The following is a 19,320-nucleotide window of genomic DNA, read 5'->3' on the forward strand; positions in this document are numbered from 1 at the left end:
TGAGCCCACCTGGGCACGGTGTGTTGGGAGGCTGCAATGTTGGCCTCTCAGGGGCTGCTATTTCCCTGCTCCCTATAAGATTGTGATGTGATGGCTTTTGGTCTGGGTCCCCAAAAGTACAAGCACCTTCATCTAGTTAGGAATAAAACCAGTCTACAAGCTCGACCAGTCCTTCTATCTCACTAACTAGCAGTGTGATTCTCAGTAAAGCAGCAGTGCTGGACCCTGTGGCCAGCAAGGGAGAGACCACTGAGACTCTGAACTGTCTTAAGATTGTCTGGCCCCATAAATAAAGCTTGCATGGTCAGCACAAAGCAGCCTCAAGATGCAATGGGTGTGAGTTTCATTCTTTCCTTTTTTGGGGGAGGGGACAGAAATATGGCATTAGGCATTCTGGGATCCAGGGCAATTTTTATACCCTAGTGGTGAGGTTAGCAGCAGTGACTCCTCAATCTGGAAGGAGAACACAGCCAGAGATGGAATTGCTCAAGTTTCGGGGGTTGGGGTGGCACACTTCAAGAGGTGACACTTATCTCTAACATCAGGGAAACCTTGGATGTCCATTAGGACTACATACTCCAACTGCTGTAGCCAGCAGAGAACAGACACGAGAGTTTATTTAGCAGCTATTTATTTACCAAGAAAATAAAAATGTATTGTGCATGTGCTGAGGAGGAAGTCAGGGAAACAAGAGAATAGGACAAGTGACTGTAGTGAACACTTGGAAGAAAATAGTGTGTCTTGTTAGAGAAAAGCTTCCTCCCAACCACTGGCCCAGGAGAGGTGCTCACCTAAACCCTGAAGCCCCAGAGAGGATGGACAGCAAAGGTACTGGAGCACAGTGGCCCTCAAAACACTTGAATCAAGAGAACCTTCCAGTAACCAGCTGCAAAGGCACTGATGCCATCTTGTACAAAGACCCTATGGCTTGTAGCCCAGAACTCCACCTGCACACACACCAATACTGCTGCTCTTTCTAAGGAGCTGCTGTCCCCTGCGCCAGAGTCCAAGCTGGCCATGGGTAGGGACTCCACCCTGGAGTGTGCTGGAGTCAGCTCACACCAGACCATGAGAGCCCAGGGTGAAACTTTCAAGAATCTTGGGTGACAGCTATTAAACAGCCATTATTAAAAAGGCAACGACAAAAACTTACAATCAGTTGTACCAAAAACAAAGGTGATGAAATACTCAAAATCATCACTTCCTACTTTTCCCACATTTAGTATTATCTAGGTTTTCGAGTTTATGCACGACTATTGTATATCCATGGTGGAAATGGTATGCTACTGGGCATCTCTTACCAACTCCACATTCGTGACATCATGTTAGTGGCTTAAAATTAGCCTTGGTGGAAGTATTTAGACAGTGGAAATTGGCAAACACTACTAATCAGAGCTTGATTTATGTCAGGTTGGTGGGCTCTAGACCAGGAATCTGCAAATCATGCAGCCCAAAGACTGTTTCTGTAAATAGTGCTTTCTCATTTATATATGTATGTGTTTTTTATCAAGAGAAAATTCACATAACATAAAATTAATATGTAAATAAAGTTTTATTGGAACACAGCCACATCCATTCATTTTCATATTGTCTATGAATGCTTCTGGTGCTATAAATAAAGGCAGAGTTGTTACAAACACCACATGACCAAAAATATTTACTATCTGGCCTTTTATAGAAATAATTAGCCAATCCTTGCAGTTTAGATTTAAGAAAGTGATAGAGAAAATGTTGATAATGCAGATTAAACTTAACAGTGTTTCACGCCTGAAGCCGTTACATCAGGAACAGCACAAACAATAATTAAAGAACTATTCTTCCAGTATTTGAAAACTATTATCTGATTCAGCAATCACTTGACTCATTAACAAACAAAAATGTCAATCAATATTCACATCAGAACTACATTCATAAGTTGACTATTGATACAAAAGTTAAGCAAAAATCAACAAAAGCAGTCTGTGGGAAACAACTGGCTATATGAAATTGACAGAGTGTCCAGTATTTCATTATTATTTGTAAACTGTATGCTACTCATCCTCAGTAAAATTTACAAACTTATGTGTGTATGTATATGCATACTTTTTTCCTAGAGAACCTATTGTCAAACATTTATGGGTACATTACAGAGTAAATTAGAGTTCTTCGTTATTTTAAAGTACTTAAAATAGCATTTAAATGAAACTAGGACCATTATCATTCCTTTATTTTAACATTACATATAAATGAAGAAAGAGAAGAACCTGGATTCTTTAAAAATGCCAATGCTTATAAATTACTAAATGCTTACTGAAAAATGGTTCTAAGTTTTATCAGCTCTACATGACAACAGAATTTCTCCAGTGATTATTGAAGTCAAGCAAAATCTAACCTAACCTATAAAAGTATGTTCATGGACATGGCAGTCCCCTTTATAAAAATCAATGTTATTTGGAGAGTCGATAAAAATTCAATATTTAATACATTCCCTAATACTTGATTTTTCTTATAATTATACTGAAGAAATGTAATGTTCCCATCTTTGTCTCCAATCCCACTTCCAGTTTTCTAGGGCACTGTCTGGATGCCATTATTTCCTGTGTCATGACATGAAAGAATCTGCAGGCAGGGTAACAACAGGGAGGGGGCAGGGTGGTCAGCATAGGCCTGAAGGAGTCTGATGGTCACAGATGTGGGGAAGGGGCCTGGACAGTCATGAATGAGGGAGAGTGTACACTGAGGTATCAAAGGAAAGAGGGGCCCCAAGTCACAGAGCATCATCTGTGGATCATGACATAAGCAGTAGGGATGTCTATTCTAAGCACATGTCTATTCAGGGTCTTAAGTGACAGAGTGGTGTGATATTGGTTTGTAAGTGAAGAGAGAAGTTTTCCAAGAGGAAGATGGCCAGGCTTAGACTAGAGCAGGAGGAAAAAGGATAAATGGAGAACTTATATTTTGGCGGTGAAGCCACAGAGACTTACAGGAGGAAAGGAGGAAGCACAAATGACTTAGGAGTTTAAAGGAGCCACAGATACGGCTTCATCGACTACAATGATGAAAACCCGGAGTTCACACCTGTCCTCTCTGTCCTGGTGGGCTGGACTCCACTCCCTTGAGAGCATGAAGAATGTGGGTCCAAAACTGGGGAACTTGGCTGGGGTAAGTATTGTACACCCCTATTCTGAACCTCCTGGAAACACATGAGAGGAAATACTCCTCTTCTCTTCACTGGCTGCAGTACAGAGGCCCCGTGATCCACTCCACACCTGATTGCTCTCAATAGTTCTCAAGTGCTATTCAGGCTAAAGCAGTTTACTTTTATTTTTCATTTACTGTTTAACTGAAAAGACAATGGAACATAGGGGGGGAAAAAAACACAAAAACTGTTCCTACTGCCCCAACACAAGTGCCTCCCATTTTACTCAAAGTTCTAATTTTTATGCTTTTCCTAGTGTATTCACAGCTGACAACAATGCTCCTTTTCTTTCCTTTTCTTCATCACAGTAAGGCTTGTCCATTTCTCTATAGAGCCTCAGGATGGCTGGTTCTTCATGACTCTATGCTATCTGACCCTGTGGATGCACCATGATTTCTTCCTAAGCTTCTCCCATGTCATTTATTAGTGACATTAATGATGATTATTACATGAATATACCCATTAACACTGTTATTAAAAATCATCATGTATCTATAAATTAATTTCCAAGAGTAAAATGACTAGATCAAAGGACATGAATGTGGCTATGTCTCTTGCTATATAGTTTCCAAAAAGGTGAAGTAAGTAGCTCCTGGCTCCTGCCAGCAGGGTAGTGTGGGTTGAGGGAGTTGGGGTGGGATAGGCCCAGTCTTGATTACCTGCCAATGCCACTCTTCCCACATGTTTTGAGTACAAGCTGTATTTTCTGATTACTAATGACATCAACATTTCTCTGTCCAGTGATTTCTGAGATCTTGCGATTGTTGAGTATGTTCTCCATTAGAAAAAGATACTGCTTCCTAAAGGCAATTTTGCACAAACTTATTTTGGTCACCACCATCTGCGACCACAGTACAGAGGGACTAGGAATAGTTCAGGGGAGTTCCAACCCAAGCATCTCTTCCAAAGAAGTGTGCCTTTCCTTCCACGAGTTTGTGATTTTGTTCTAAAACCAATTTCTTCCTGTTTCTCCCCTAGGGAGCTTTTAGAAATGTGAAAAGTTATGCAGTGTTGTCTGCTAACTGCTCACTGCTCACACTAAAGGGAAGAGTATCTTTGAGCTAGCACCAGCATCTGTGAAAACCTAAGTTAAATATCTATAAACTCCTCCAAAGGGAATAAATTCCCCCACCCCTAGAAATGAAGAGAGGTGGCTGATGTGTGTTCAGTGCCTACTATGTACGCAACAATTTCCCTTTAGCCATCATTTACCTGTCAGTAGGGTTAGGGGCTTGTCCTCACTTTATTGAGGACAGCAAATTTGATATATTGACAGCAAATAATTGATGTAACTTGTCCAAGGACAAACAGCTCAGAGACAGATGTAGAGATCAGAACCCAGGTCTAACTCAAAACCCTTGCCCATTCAATACTTTTCTTTCGTTCCTTCTTTCTGTCTGTCCATCTATTTTTTACTGGGGTGGAGGTTGTCAGAGGATTTCTAGTTAAGCACATTCATCAATCTACACTGGAGAAATGAGATGGCTTTCTTCCCTACAAGACGACACTTGTGAATGGGGCTGACATGGCTCAGAGGCTTCAGAGAGACAGACATGGGAGAAACCAGGGCCATTTGGCCAGGAAGGGGTCAGGGACCAGAGCGGGGACAGGAGCCCCATCCTGCATCCCCATGCCAGCCTAGTCACAACCTCTACTTCTCATGTGGAAAAAGATAATACAGCCAGAGCTCTCACCCAAACAAAGCACAAGTGATCCAAGGCCCTAGAAGTAAGTTGTCCAATTTAGGTGGGCATTAAAATTAAACTGAAATTTAAAAGTCAGTTCCTTGTTCTTACCAACCACATGTTAAGTGCTCACTATCCAAAACAGCTCATGACAGTGCACACAGAAATTATCTCCACCAAAACATGGTGCTCTGGGAGTAGAGAAAGGGCTCCATAGGATTCCTACACATCCCTCTCTTGTCTGCAGTGGGCGCAATGTTGCCTCATGATGAAAGCAAAGGCTCTGAGGTCAGCTAACCAGCTGCTTAACCTCACTAAGCCCCAGTCTTATCGATAAAAGGGGTAATACCTAGCATAGAGTGAGCACATTAAGAGTTGATGCTGTGGTCTGCCTCTTTGCTATAGCCCAAAAATAAAGTCCCTGCAGAGACTGCCCTTATGAAGATGACACTAGAAGACTATGAGCAGTTGATTTAAGTAGGGTTGGCCATTAGGTTTAATGAGGTCCAGGCTGAACTCCAGCTGTAAGTCTATTACCAATGGATGGCATTAAAATCCCCTCCTTCCAGCTACATGGCCTCAGGTAAGGACAACCTCCCCCACTCTTTCCTTCACCTATAACAGGGATAGTACCAGCTCCCACATGGTTATCTCTGTGACTAAACAGAAGCTGGGCACTATACCAAGCACCCAATATGCTCAGCTCCTCAGGATGACACTACCAGGTGATGGTACCAACAGCCTCATGTCATAGAGAATGAGGCTTGGAAACAATAAATGATTCACTCCAAGGCCACAGTACAGTTGGGGTTCAGAAGCCCCTGCTGGGGGGAGTCCTGGCTCAGGCCAGGCCAAAGGAAGGAGGATTGTGATCAACTGTGCAGCTGGGCCTAAGCAGTTCCCCATTGAGGGGGACTGGGCGAGTGCTTCAACATCTAGAGCTGCCTACCCTCCTTCCCTGGGTCCTATCACTAGCATCCAAAATCCCCAGACACCCCAGACTGAGTGACACACTCAGGACAGACTTGGTGCCCAAGTGCTGACCATGCCACTACGGCTCAAAGAGAATCTATAAACCATAGGAGGGCCCTAAAGGGCTGAGGGCTGGCGATGTCCAAGCAGCTATCAAAGGAGTCGGGGCATCTTCCAGGGAACCAGCCACCCCAATTCTAATGCTCATGAGCTGAGCAGGTGCCTGCCCAGGCCTCACCAAACCTGAACCCTTATCCAAACCCAGCTCTGTCCTCCCAGGTTAGGCACTGCTTGTGCTCATCTGTAGCTTGAAATTAGAGACAGACCACATCCATTCATAAACTGCTTACTGGCTCTAGCAGAATGAACCTGCTTACTATGTACGAGCAAGAAAAGAACCAAGTGGGACAGGGAACGCAGGCATGCCAGACAGGTTAAAGGTGCTATAGGAAAGGTCGAACCAGGTTCCAGAAAAAGCCATGACAGTGCACTTGGGACAGTTGACACTGGCCTTGCTGGGGGAGGTACCTTGGGCCCAGAAATTGGAGGCAGGTAGAAAAGGAAAAAGAGAAGGGAGAAAAGAGGGAGGGTGGACCATCCAAATGGGTGTGCATGGCAGGTCAGAACTGACTGAGCAGCTGAGCATGGCCAGCGGGGGGTGTGGGGAATGCTGGGCCAGTGTGGTCTGCTGAGTCTGTCTAGACTCTCTTGGCTGCAACTAACAGAAAAGCCAGCTCAAATGGGACTCATCAAGAAAAGAAGTTGCTGGCCCACCTAGCCAAAAGTTCAGAGCAGAACTCACCTTGCAATATGGTGACTTAGTCCTCCCTTCTGGGCTGGTCTCACTACTGAGCTGCCTATACACAAGTAGTAGACCCCAGCAGTGACCTGCTCATATCCTTTCCCATTTAAGTCACCCCAATAATTCCAGCAAAGGGCTAAAACTTTCAAGAGCTCTGAATAGGTCATAGGCTCATCCTTGAACCAAACACTGACCAGGAAGAGGCAGCACCATGATTGGCTAATTTCCAGTCACTAAACACCCCATTGGGCATGGACCAGAGGGAGGGCACGGCAGCAAGGGAGCTGAATGCACCAAGCCTATGAACTGTTAGCTCCCATGATCGTCAGGACCCAAGACAAGTCAGCCACAGGGCCACATTCTAGCCTTAACAGCCTAAGTATCTTATACATTCTCCTCAGAAAATTAAGGCCGCAAACCTAACCTCATCCAAGGCTGCATGGTGAACATCAGAGTCAAGATCCCAACTCGCTTCTGCCCAACAACAGAGTCCAAGTTTTCCATCCAAAGAAACACTGTCTTCTCCACTTTTTGCCACCAGAACTGAGAGTTTATCCATTCAACACATGGCCCCAAAAGAGGGGAAGAAATATCCCAGTCTGTTTTCAAGCACTCACTCTGTGGCCAGTGCAGAGGAAGCGAAGGAGGCAGAAGACTGGCTGGTTAGTAGCTGCACTAGACCTCCCTGAAGATCTCATTTGCAGGAAGGAAGACACCATGGGAGGGAGACCCCAGGGCAGCTCTGAGGTAACCTGAAGAGTGGTGGCACCACCAACCGACAGAACACAGCATGTGACGGCAGGAGGAAAGAAGGTGTATTTGCTTTGGAATGGGCTGCCTGCACACCCAGGACAGCAGTCAACTAGGAGCTGTGGCTCTGAGAGCACCTGAGGAAAGTCTTAAAGGCCAGTCAGGGGTCTGAGCAGTGCAGGGCAAAGCAAAAATGTTTAAGGAAGAAAGAGGCACTGTGAGTAAGGGGTTTGGAGCAGCAGTCCCCAACCTTTCTGGCGCCAATGACCAGTGCTCCTATGAGAATCTAATGCTTGATGATCTGAGGTGGAGCTGAGGCGGCGATGCTAGCGCTGGGAAGCGGCTGCAGATACAGATGAAGCTTCACTTGCTCACCTGACGCTCACCTCTTGCTGTGCAGCCTGGTTCCTAACAGGCCACTTACCTGTACCGGTCTGTGGGCCAGGGGCTGGGGACCCCTGGTTTGGAGAGACCAGAAAGGCCAAAACAGCAAGGAGCAAGGGGGTCATGGGACAACGGCCTTAGGCCTCATTCATTCCATGGAGGTGCATTCAACACTGACTGTGCTGTGGGCACTAAGAATGGCAATGACCCAGGAAGACTGCCTGGAGTGACAAACACAAGCACATCCTCATGCCCAAGATTGGCTCATCCTACAAAGCAGATACCACTTCCTATTTCTCAATTTGTGAGAGCCCACCACCGACTAGAGAGAAAACCATGTCCACTCTACTAACACAGGAGGATCATCCCCAAGGCACAAGCAGGTGTCCACTCCCCTGATTCTGAGTGGGGCTGAGAAGCAGGTTCACCAGAAACCCTAAGACAGCCCGACCCCTCTCTTGGACCCTTTTCCTTACCGTTTTTTGTCCTATCACGTGGAAGAGCAACAGCAGCTAGGGGCGCCTATTTTTTTTGTCTGCAGGGCAGACTCTGCTTCTCTTGCAAGCTCCTCCCCAATTTCCTGTGGCACTAACCCCTTTCTTACAAGGCTCCCTTCACCCCATCTCCAGGCCAAGCCAGAGTGATTTTCCAGTTTTCAAACTAGAAGCCGAGTGAATCCCTTCTGTAGTGGCCTAGGCTTCAAACTGAGGAGCTGCTGCATTTCCCACCACATGGAAGAAGTCTGTCCACGGGACAGAGACAGAAACACACACGTACACACATACGAACACCGTGCTGAGAACAAAAACCAGAAATATTGTTTCCCTTTCAGTTCTTCCACTCTAATTTCAATCCCAAATGGCACTTTGACTCAGCGATGAGAAGAGGGGAAAGGTTACAAGCAAAGGCAGGATGAGCTCACACAGCACCTGGTGAGGGGGTTAGGGGTGGGGGAGGGGTAATGCTTCTGCCCTTTGGTAAGAAGTTAGGCTTCTGCACTCTCAATGGCAGCACTGGCTTATCAACCAACCTACAAAGTGAGAACTTTAAATGCTTGAAAAGCTCCTTTAAAATAGAAGTGAAAGTGAAATATTCATTCACAAACCTGTTCCCCCATTGCACCTAAAACTTAACATGTGGCCCACTTCTGTCACTGCCAGGCTATGGAGAGCAGACATCACCAATTTCAGGTGCTTGCTGAGAGCCTCCCAGAAACATGGAGAAGAAAAAATGCTGAAGGCCATGAAAATCACCTGACCCTACCCCTCTCAGTTACCTAAAGGGAAGAAGTCAGGCCCGGAAATGCAGGCATCAGTTTCCGATTACCCAGGTTAACCAGGGGGAGGGGACAGACAAAAGGAAATGGGCAGATAAGATCCGACCAGCCCTCCCAGACCTCGGCCTTGGCCAATCTGTGTCTCTTAGCCAAGGGGACATTATGTCTGGAGAGCTCAGCTCTTGCCCCTGTCATGGGTACCACTTTCTCATGACTATAAGATGCCTGAGTGGCCTGGGCCTCCCAGACTACATCACCTCCCCTGGCCGGGCCCTGTCTGAGCAGGTACTGCAGCACCAGGAGAGTTGATGGGGACACAACAAGCAGCACTGTGGTGGGCATTCCTGGTTTCCTGAATGCTCCTCAGCCCAGGATGGGGTTGGAAGCTGCAACCTGCACTTACGCAAATACGAGGTAACAGCAAGGTGCCCAAGTGTGACTACGAGCCAAGTCAGAGTATGAAGGTTCAACCAGAAGGCATGGGTACTCAGAACCCTATGCTGCAACCTCACCCATCCAAACCACCCCATCGATTCCTCCAGACCTTACATTTCATTTACACCCATTTTGCCATCTGGACCCAAGTCTCCAAGGCCCAGCACTTCGCCTGTTTGATGGCACTATCACATCAAAGAGGTGATTAAACCAGCACGCATCCAGGGGACATTGCCAGCCTGCTCCCTGCCTCACTTGCCGTTCTCCCATGAACAGGCCCCTGATGTCTCCTGGGGCATCCTCTCTATTCTGGGCCTGTCTGGGTGGAACTAACACCATGCCCAGAATTACGGGAGAACCAACCAACATAGCTTGCTAATTCCAACAAAGCCTGAAGGTACTAGGAAAGATCTGCTGAGGCTTCTGCGAAAGAGTCACCTGCTCTTTTTCCCTGGATGATGGTCCACAGAGTGAGTCTTGACGCTGGGGGGGATGGGGAAAAGACATCATATTGTATGAAGGCAACACTACAAAAGTCTGGAACAGAGAGAATGCCTTTGAGTGACATGAGAAAATCAGCTCCATTGCTTCTTAAGCTCCCTCTCTCTGAAGAAGACTCACCAAGAGAATTAGTAAAGGAAGTAAAGACAGGTGCTCTGCCAGCAACTACCTAAAACAATGCTGGAAGCAAACAATGTGAAACAATTAGTGGAAAGGGTCAACTGTTTCTATATTACATACCTACAAACCAGTGTCATTCACCCCCACAGACAATACGGAATACGGAAAAGCCAGCTTGCCAACTGCTTGCCCAGCACAGATGCAAGATGTACCAAGGGGGTAAATAAAGTGGGAAGTGGCTTCTAGGAGGGCTGGCCTTAAGAAGAGGAAAGTTAGCTACCTGGGGTTCACTTGGAGGAAAGAGGATATGGCTGCCATCCCATAGCCCAACCTGAGCTAGGCCACGGACCTGATGGCAACAGGGTTCAAGAGACTAAGTTAGAATGGGGGTAAGAGATATCAAAAATAAGCCATCGAGGCAACAAGAATCCAGCCCAGAGTATGTGCAGGCAGAGCTGTGACCAGCCTGGAGGGCCAGGTGGCTGCCCAAAGAGCCAAGTGTGATCAGGGGTGTGGGTAAGGGATAGAGCTTAAGGTACCAGTGGGGCCACCTATGGTGTCCTCAGTGTGAGCTGCTGTCATGCACACCTGAGTCCTCTATCAGTAATTCACTTGGCTGCTGATATCTACACCACGGAATCCCCCACCACAGAATCAAAGCCAGCCATGGCCTGCCACCTACATTACTCTGTGCAAACAACGGACAAATGACCAGGGTCTCCACAGGGTTGACCCACCACAGGATGTTTTGGAGAAAGCATCACCCAATTTCTGACTATGAAGAATGAAACCCAGGGGAGAAGGGTGTCCAGGAAGAGTCTGGTTTGTCACATGACCAAAAAAGGCCAAAAGGTCCCAAAGTAGCATTTAAACAGCATCTCCTGGAACAATGCAGGCAGGGATCAAAGATCACAGTCATCTTTTCTCTGCTAGAGATAAAAAATGTCAGCCAAGAAACAAAAAGAACCACCTCACACCTTTTCTTCAGACAGTTCAAGAGAAGCACAAAGCATTTCCTCCTGGCCTGGAATAAAAATGTCCACAGAGGGATCCTGCATAAGGATCCGGACCCAGGCAGGAAAATGGAGTGCCTGCCTGTACCCACTGCGCTCTCATGGTGACATGGGAAGCCACATCAGGTGGGTGAGGACTGGGGGGTGGGTTCCAATCCAGCGTGGTCCCTTCTAACTGTGTGCCTGCTGAACCTTCCACACTAATACAAGTACCTGCCTCCACAGCTGCTGTACAAATTAAATGCATTCTGAAACCATGAGAAGTGATGAAAAGTACAGCACCTTGTACCTGCTCAGTGTTCACAGCCAGTCTCCAAGATCGGCCCTTTTCTCAAGATCATCAAGCATCTGAGCATCCAGTTGCTGGGCAAGTTCTAAATACCTGAGGAAGAACTCACGGTCCACTACCAGAGGGCTTGGGATCCAAGGAAAATGTGATCAACAAGACCTGTTACCAGCAGGAATGTAGGTTTTAAGTTATGTGTGGTGCCTGACGGAGACTGCCTTGGATTAAAACAGGAAAGGTTTCTAGAAAAGGAAGAGCAGTAGGGAGGCGGGGGGATGGGGATGAGACATGACAAACAGGAGGTGCAAAGGTACCGATCCTAGGTGTCCCACACAGACAAGTACAGCTTACAGATTTAAGTTAATGCTGTTTGGATGACAAGAAGTAACTTTATTTCAAAGCATGACTACATTAGCTTCTGTCCTTGAATGTTCTCAAAAAACAGCTACTCAAAGTATGCCTGTTGTTATATGGAAGTTCTTGAATGTTTCTGAACATAAAAGTGGATCCTGACAGACAAAAGGTTAGGAGTGACTGGGCTAGAAGATTTTAAGGGGGAAAAGATTGTAGGAACTGGGCAGAAAATGGAAACACAAAATTTAACATTTAAAAACACTTCATGTTTGTAAGATTATAACTCTGAAGACACACAGGAGTCCAACTTCCATGCTGGGCACTGCTTGTGGTGGTGGTGGGGATGTGAGACTGTACTTGTTAAAGCCCGCTGGCTTCTGAGCCAACCAGCATTGGGTTTAGGCCCAAAGTTTCAGACAGCCTCCTCTGCAACACTAGATAGATTACTTAATCTCTGCTCTCTCCTAAAATGAAGTTCAGAGAAGCAACCAGGATGAGAAGCGCTCCACACTGTTCCTGGCCCACAGTAAGCTCTCAGTAACGGTAGCTGTTTGCTTCACAGCCTCTGATGGATAAGGACAATAAATTTGGTTGCAATGATCCTAGGAGCATTCCAAGGCTTTGAACCCATATGCCCAACAGTGACACCTCACCTGACGTGACCCTTCTTTTTAGCTGGCTGCACACACAATCACGGAATCTCTAGGAACTTATATATCAGGAGTGTGGGGGTCCAGACGGAGGGTCCAGGGATGTATGCACCCCCACCTGGCACAGTGGCCATGGACTGTCTCCAGTCAGCTCCAGTGATAATCAAGAGCTCCCCCAAAGTGCAGGGCTTCCCTCCCAAGAACTCCTGCCACCCTTTGGATTTGCCTCCAAAAGCCACACAGAGCAAACCGAACACCAGGGTATGACAACAATTCAAATACTTGAAACCAGCCCCTAGGCCCTTCACAGAACCTGACACCTGCCCCTTTCCATCCCACTGGTGAGAGGGCAAACTGTTCAAGACTTGCCAGCTATTCCTCCAAACCCTCTGTTCCCTTGGGGTCAGAGACAAACCAAGAACTGCTTTCTTGCATCTGACTGTAAAACTTTTCATTCTGAAAACTCAAATGATAAAGTGTTCCTGAAAGCCATTTCACACTCTGAAGAATTCTGAACAATCAATCTTTGAATAAGACGCATAAAGAACCGATCTGTCTGGACCTAAGATCTCTAGCCCCATAAGGCAGCCACAAAGCCAGATCCTGCCCTCCATCGCATAGTCCATGTGCACACTCTAAGCCTGCGCTCATTACTAGAGAGGCTCCAGGTACCTCCAGGGTAAGGGTCAGGCACATCTAGGTCTGTAGCCTTCGCACCCCACACTTGCTATAAATGTTTATTCAACTGCTAAGCCACGTTTTTTCAGTTTTATCACATTATTCTATAAACAGTGTGTATCAGTTGGTCATTGAGATGTAAGTGTATTGCCTCCCAAGACCTGGAATTTGTTCAGAGTACTCTTAAATGCAGCATGCAGAACACTGGTAGGCCTCATGCAGAAAATGCTCCCTAGTTCATGGAATCCCTATGTCAATTCTTGCTCCATTTCTACACATATGCCTTGAGAGTAAAAAGGAGCTGTTTCAGAAGGGGGCTCTAAGTGTGGGCACTCCAAGGCCCAAATGAAAATGCACTGCCTACACTGCCACCTGCTGAACCACAAACTCAGTCACCCATTCTGACAACCAGCTTGTGGGCCTCCAAAGAACCACGTAGACTCAGGACAACCCACTACCAGGCATTAAAGGAAAAAAAAAAGGCGCAAATTCTACTGACAGAGACAAAGCCTCCAGCTTCTAGAAGGCAATTTACAGTGGAGGGTTGGGCAGTCCCCCCACCCCCTCCCCACCCCAACAATAATACACACACACACACACACACAGGGCTACAGTCAACCTAGAGGTCAGGCTGGGGCCTGGTTCTCCAGTTTAACACTGGAGCTCCATCTGAGAAGATTCCGACACGGACACAAAAATCAAGGCACAGGCGAGTACAGCCCACCTCCTTCATCTAACCCTGAGCGTGACACCCTTGTGGTGTGTCCTGCCACACACAGCTGCATCTTGACCCCAGGAGGCCAGGTGACTATGGTGACTTTTTAAAACTGTATAAGGACAAAAGCCCCTTCCCACAGCTGATCTTGGACAGTCTTCCAGGCCTCTGTGACTTCCTGCCAGGACAGCATACTCAGATTAAAGACTGCCCAGAGACCTCTGTGAAGATTGAATGTGAAGTCTACCTTCTTCTCAGAGAAAGTCACAACAAGGATACAGACCTGCTTCACAATAGACACTTGTTACCTACCTATTTCCCACAGTCATAAAACGCTGCTCTCCTCACGGACCCTGGCCACAGCATAAAGAGCAAAGATAGGAATGACACTGAATTTGGGCAACAGCATCATCAGGCAGAGACATGTTTAGATTTCATATCCTCTAATATGCCGGAAAGAATCAGAATTAACAGTGTTCCATTTTACAATTTATGAGTCCTCTTTCCAGCAAGATCAGTGGTGTTTTAAGTTAACATCAAATTGCTGTAATCTGGAAGCAGAAAACAAAACTGGAATACAAGACTCATGAAAAGTTCCATGTCAGCTGACAGCTGCCACACCACAGTGTAGTCTGGCACAGGATTCTGTCCCTGACAGAAACCGTAAGATGCTTCCAGGACAGGCCACCTAACACTGTCAACCTGTTAGATCAATCACAGGTAAATCTAGCCCAATTGAGAATCACAAATAACCTTGCGAGGGATAGAAGAGGTTCCCACACCTTTTTTAACCAGCTCAAAGACACTGGCCTCTTAGGCCTCTTCAGAAGCCATCCCTCCATCTTTGAGAGCAGTGCAGTGGTGTTTAGAGCTGAAAGCATGTCACTTAAAAACTTTGGGTAAGTCTCTAACGTTGGGGCAGTCACCTAACAAGAAGTCAGTAAAAAACAAAAGTATCTTGTCCTCTCCTGGCCACAGGAGATACTCACTAAGCAGCACCTGTCACTGTGCAGCAAGAGGAGACCAGCCCACCTCCCTTACAGGGCCACTGGGAGGAAAACAGGTGATGCTGACAAAGTGCTGCACGAAGTTATGTGAAGTGTGTATCTCTGTGTAGAGTTTTGTTTTTTTATTGCACATTGCAATAAAAGGAAAAAAGTTCTAGAACAATACATGTTAGCCTCAGCTGCCCCTTCCATAACCAAGCTCTGGATCGGGAAGGAGCTTCACGGGGCATGAACTCCAGTTCCTAGTCCCACTTTGCAGGTGAGAAATCCAGCAAAGCTAAGCAGTGCCTTAACTTTCAAATTCCTAGGTGGGAAAATTACCCCTTTGCATGTGTCTCTCTTCAGAAGCCCCTTGGTCACCTTCCCTTGGCACCTGATGTCTGCAGATCTGCGAGGAAGAAAGTAGTTTCTGAGGTTTCTTGCTGGAGAGGCTGACCTAGGGAAGGCATTTACATAGCTATCCAGGGCGAGATCAAGTCCCTCTTCCCTGCAGTGTCTTCTCTGGCCTCTCTCTGCTCTGAACATAGGGACTCTCCTGCCTTGAGCAAGGCCTGCCTTGTGCTGTTATTCAACTTGTCATGGGGATGCAGTCAATACCCGCTCCACCACCTCAGTCATACCTTTTCTCAGACGCCAGAGGAACATTCATGTTCCTCACGGCTCTACAGAGTTCTGCATTAGACTATTCTATGACTGAATTCCGAAGCCTACAGCCATCACGAAAGGGCTTTTTGTTTTTCACCCTTTGGGTAAAAGGAGGTTCAAATGTAGCTCCTTAGTCTAGGTCCAAGAAAGATTCTAGGGGTATCGGATTAATCAGTACTTAGAAGGTAGGCTTAATGCTTCTGCTCTAGAGAGAGAAGATGAGAAACAGACAGTGCTCACCAAGCCTACGTTCTGGTCAGGAAGACAAAGCCCAAACTTCTGTGAAACTAGGAGTGCCCCATACAAATGAGAACCTAATCACTTGTTGAAGAGACTGTGCTGGGGTGGACTGACTGATTTCTGGGCGAGAGAGACAGCGCCCTCAACTTTATCCATAATGAAGCAAGATTAAGCTGCAACAAATGTGCACACGGCACTTCAGAAACATTTTCTCCACTCTGGGCTGACACACACCATGAGAAGAGTAAGACTTTGACTTCTGAAAAACTGTTAGTTGTTTTCTAAAAAGGAGTGTCCAGGATTTACTTCAGCACTGAGTTGGCAGAAATTAACTCAGAGCTTGCTGCTATAGAAATTCAAATACTCCAGAGGCTAGAATTTAGAGCAAAAAAACAACTTTTCTCTTAAGAACTCCTTTGTCAAGAAAATGGTTAGTAAATGTTACTTTGTTACTTCCCCAACTTTTCAAAACTTGTGGATATTATTAGGTCAGCTGTCTGACATTGACTTTTCAAGTAAAAGCTGTTTATTAATCATAATTGCATATCCATAAGGTAAGCATTACATGACACAATTCTCTGTCGCTTCTCTCAGAAGAGGATTAATTTTAGTGTTGGCTCTTCAACTCTGTCCCCATTTTTTTTTCCATGAGCATCTTAAATATGTGTCAACTAACTACCAAGAAGTGGAGTGCATAATTGGGCAAAGCAGCGAAGAGTAGCTGAGCAGCAGCAATGGCTTGTTGGAGCCACCTTGCTCTCACCTGGGCCCAAGTGAATCGTGAGACACTGCAGCCTTCTGGTTGCACCTTCTCTACCAGCACCCTATTCTGCCACAGCTCGGAATTTCTGTATGAGGTTTGTTCCAAGCCACACTCCAGTCAAATGGCTATTAACAATGTTCATGGACACCAACAAAGGCAGCATTTAAAGGAGGCACTTTCCTTATCGTTCATATTCAAAGCGACAATTTCCTAATTCTACCACACTTATGTTAGTAGGACTCTATGCACACTTATCACTAGAGTTCCAAAGCAAGCCACATGAAACGTGAATTCCATGCCACATAACACAGCCATGGACACATATGAATGTAATGTTTTTGCACATGCCAGGATACATGAAGCCGAGATTTGTTCCCTCCTCCTGCTTCTGGTTAGCCTCTCTTCCTCCTCTCCCTCCTCTATTCCTAAGAACCCTCTAGAATAGAGCCTTACACAACACTGGAACCCCTGAGGTCGCTGCCCATCTAATCTATAACATCATGACTACCTGTCAAAGCACCTTCTGATCCCAAAGCTCTCCTAGGTGGCATTAAGGATCAGTGCTAAAATCTCAGCTACTCTCAGATTTTCCTGAAGACAAGCAAGCATGTGGAATTCAAGAATTGCACTCTGACTCAACAAAAGATGCAAAAATCATCAAGGCTACATTTTTCATGTTACTTGCTTTATCCTTTAATATTTCAGTCTTAAGAATTGCAGCGGCACCAGTTACTGCAAAAATTGTGGGAGGTTTTATATAGCTTGTGCCTACTCCGCCCCCAAAATCCTAACGAAAATGTATACAATATTTGTTAAAGGCAATTTCCACCAAGTCAATCTTAATGGGGCCTGAAAACCAGGATAAGAGAATTACTTATGATACAGAAATCAGAGCCTCACAAAGATCATAACTCCTCAATTTCTACCAAAATTGCTAAAGACGATTTTTCCTTCCATTCCCAACATGTTAAAAAGCGACCTCGATGGACACTTCCTTGTCTCCTAGCAAATGCAGGGGCTCACTTCATACCTGGATGCCATCTTCCTACTGCTCAACCTGCTCCTGCCACAGGGGAAAATGACCCCTATCGCCGACAAACCCTTGGAGAATATATGAAAACACGATGAGTCTTCCCCTACACACACGAAAGGGAGCAGTGGAGAAACCTCTGTAGAGGGATATCGGAGAGAGTGACACCCTGGGGTTAACTCTGACCATCTAGGTCACAGACCACCAGGCTAGAACCCTCAGGTGGGGGGAAGGGTCAGCTAAAACAGAGCTTTTGGGGGAGCGAGAGAGATAACAATCACCTCTAATTCCCTACCACAAAGCGGGGCTCTGGCTTGGTTAGAGACGCAATGGGCAGTTAGGCCCAGAAAGGCAACATGAAGGATCCCACCCTCCCCAAGATCATCTTCCGTCCGCAACGACCCCAAAAGGGATCCGGCAAAGGTATGTCCACTCGCAGAACCAAGGGGGCCTCTCCGCACACCCTGGGCACCTGGCTAGGGGAAAAACAGGCTGGGGTTTCTCTCCAAAGCCAAGGTGCTTCCAGCCAGGAGAAGAGAGGAGGACTTCCCTGATCACCCAGAAAGCCAAGAAACGGGCAGCACCGGCTCCCCGAGTCAACTCCGGACACCAGTTGCTCCAGAGCCTTTCTCCCTCCCCTCCCCCGCGCCAGGAGGGCTTCCCGGGGGGTCTCGGGTCTCGGGGGAAGGGCGAGGCGGATAAGCTCCGTCAGGAGCAGCAGGGGTCGTAGAGCTGGAGCGGGAGGGAAGAAAAAGCTCTGGCATCAACTCCCGTCTGCTCCCTCCGCCCAGGCCGCACGGAAGCCTCGGCCTCACGTACCGAGCGCCGCCGGTTTGCCCGACCTACCCTGGTCCGGGCCCGGGGGACGAGAGGCCGGGATGGCAGCGGCCCTCGGGGAGTGGTGGGCCCCGGGCGGGTCTCCGGGAGCCCTGAGAGTGAGGGGCATTGGGAGGGGGAGGGTCCCGGGCCCACGAGGCCTCGGTCCCGGCCCGCGCGGCGGGTACTTACGTTGCTCTGGGGGTCGATGGCCTGCAGCAGCCGGTCCCTGATCTGCTGCGGAGACGCCGGAGCCGCTGTCATTGCCTGGGCGAGGCGGGGGGGAGCGGCCGGGCCAGCGGGCAGGCAGGCTGAGGCGGGGGACGGGGGTCACTCACTCGCCGGCCTCTGGGAGCGGAGCCTCATGTTCCCCGCGGCGCCAGGGAAGGAGGGGGCGCGCGGGGTGGCAGAGAGGGGAGCCGGAGCCTGGGCTCGGGCCCGGGGCGCCGCCGCCACCGGAGGAGGAGGAGCCGCCGGAGCCGCAGCCGCTGCTGCCGCCGCCTCGAGAACCAAACTCTAGTGAGCTGCCCCGGCGCGGAGCACTCTGGGTAACCCGCGCCGCACGCAGCGTCGGCGCCACGCTGAGGAGGTTGGGAGATGGGGCGGCCGGAGACGCCGGACCTGGGCGGGGCCACGTGCGGGCCACGCCCCGCGCCTCTACGCACGCGCGCACAGGCGCACTCACCCACCGCGCAGTCTGGCCCCACCACCGGCCCTAGGGAGCCGTTGGGCGGCGGTTGGGCGGGGCAACGGTCGCCGCCTGGAGGCCCCGCCCCTGCCTAGGTCAGGGGCTGACGTTCCCCACGGAAATGCGCGGTGCGCGCGGAGTCCTTGGACTCAACGCTGCGGGCGCCGCCTCAACGCGGGGGATTGGGGGGGGTGGGAGGCGGCAGGACCCCTCCTCGGTGAGCGGGAGAAGCTTCCACCGCGCTGACAGGTCCCGGGGGTCGCGGGAGGGAGAAGCTGCCAAGTTTTCCGAGCCTAGGGTTCCTCTCAGCCCCTTGCTCGGCGTTCTTGGGG

The 19,320-nt window shown here is 48.1% G+C and overlaps 1 protein-coding gene across 2 annotated transcripts in view; it reads right to left on the reverse strand.

Annotated features, from left to right (window-relative positions):
- Positions 1-18,835, reverse strand: part of MED26 (mediator complex subunit 26) — a 43,537-nt gene extending 24,702 nt beyond the window's left edge. Inside the window, exon 1 of one of the 2 annotated variants that reach the window (XM_039867731.1) lies at positions 18,493-18,835. In XM_039867731.1, coding sequence (XP_039723665.1) covers positions 18,493-18,564 — 72 coding nt within the window. In that variant the 5' untranslated portion in view covers positions 18,565-18,835. Of the gene's footprint in view, positions 1-17,484; positions 18,473-18,492 lie in introns of those variants that run through there. The other variant, XM_039867732.1, reaches the window with a different exon arrangement.
- Between the last annotated feature and the right edge of the window lie 485 nt (positions 18,836-19,320).

The sequence above is a fragment of the Pteropus medius genome, unplaced genomic scaffold (genome assembly GCF_902729225.1).
Source record: "Pteropus medius unplaced genomic scaffold, Ma_sr-lr_union100, whole genome shotgun sequence".
Taxonomy (NCBI): domain Eukaryota; kingdom Metazoa; phylum Chordata; class Mammalia; order Chiroptera; family Pteropodidae; genus Pteropus; species Pteropus medius.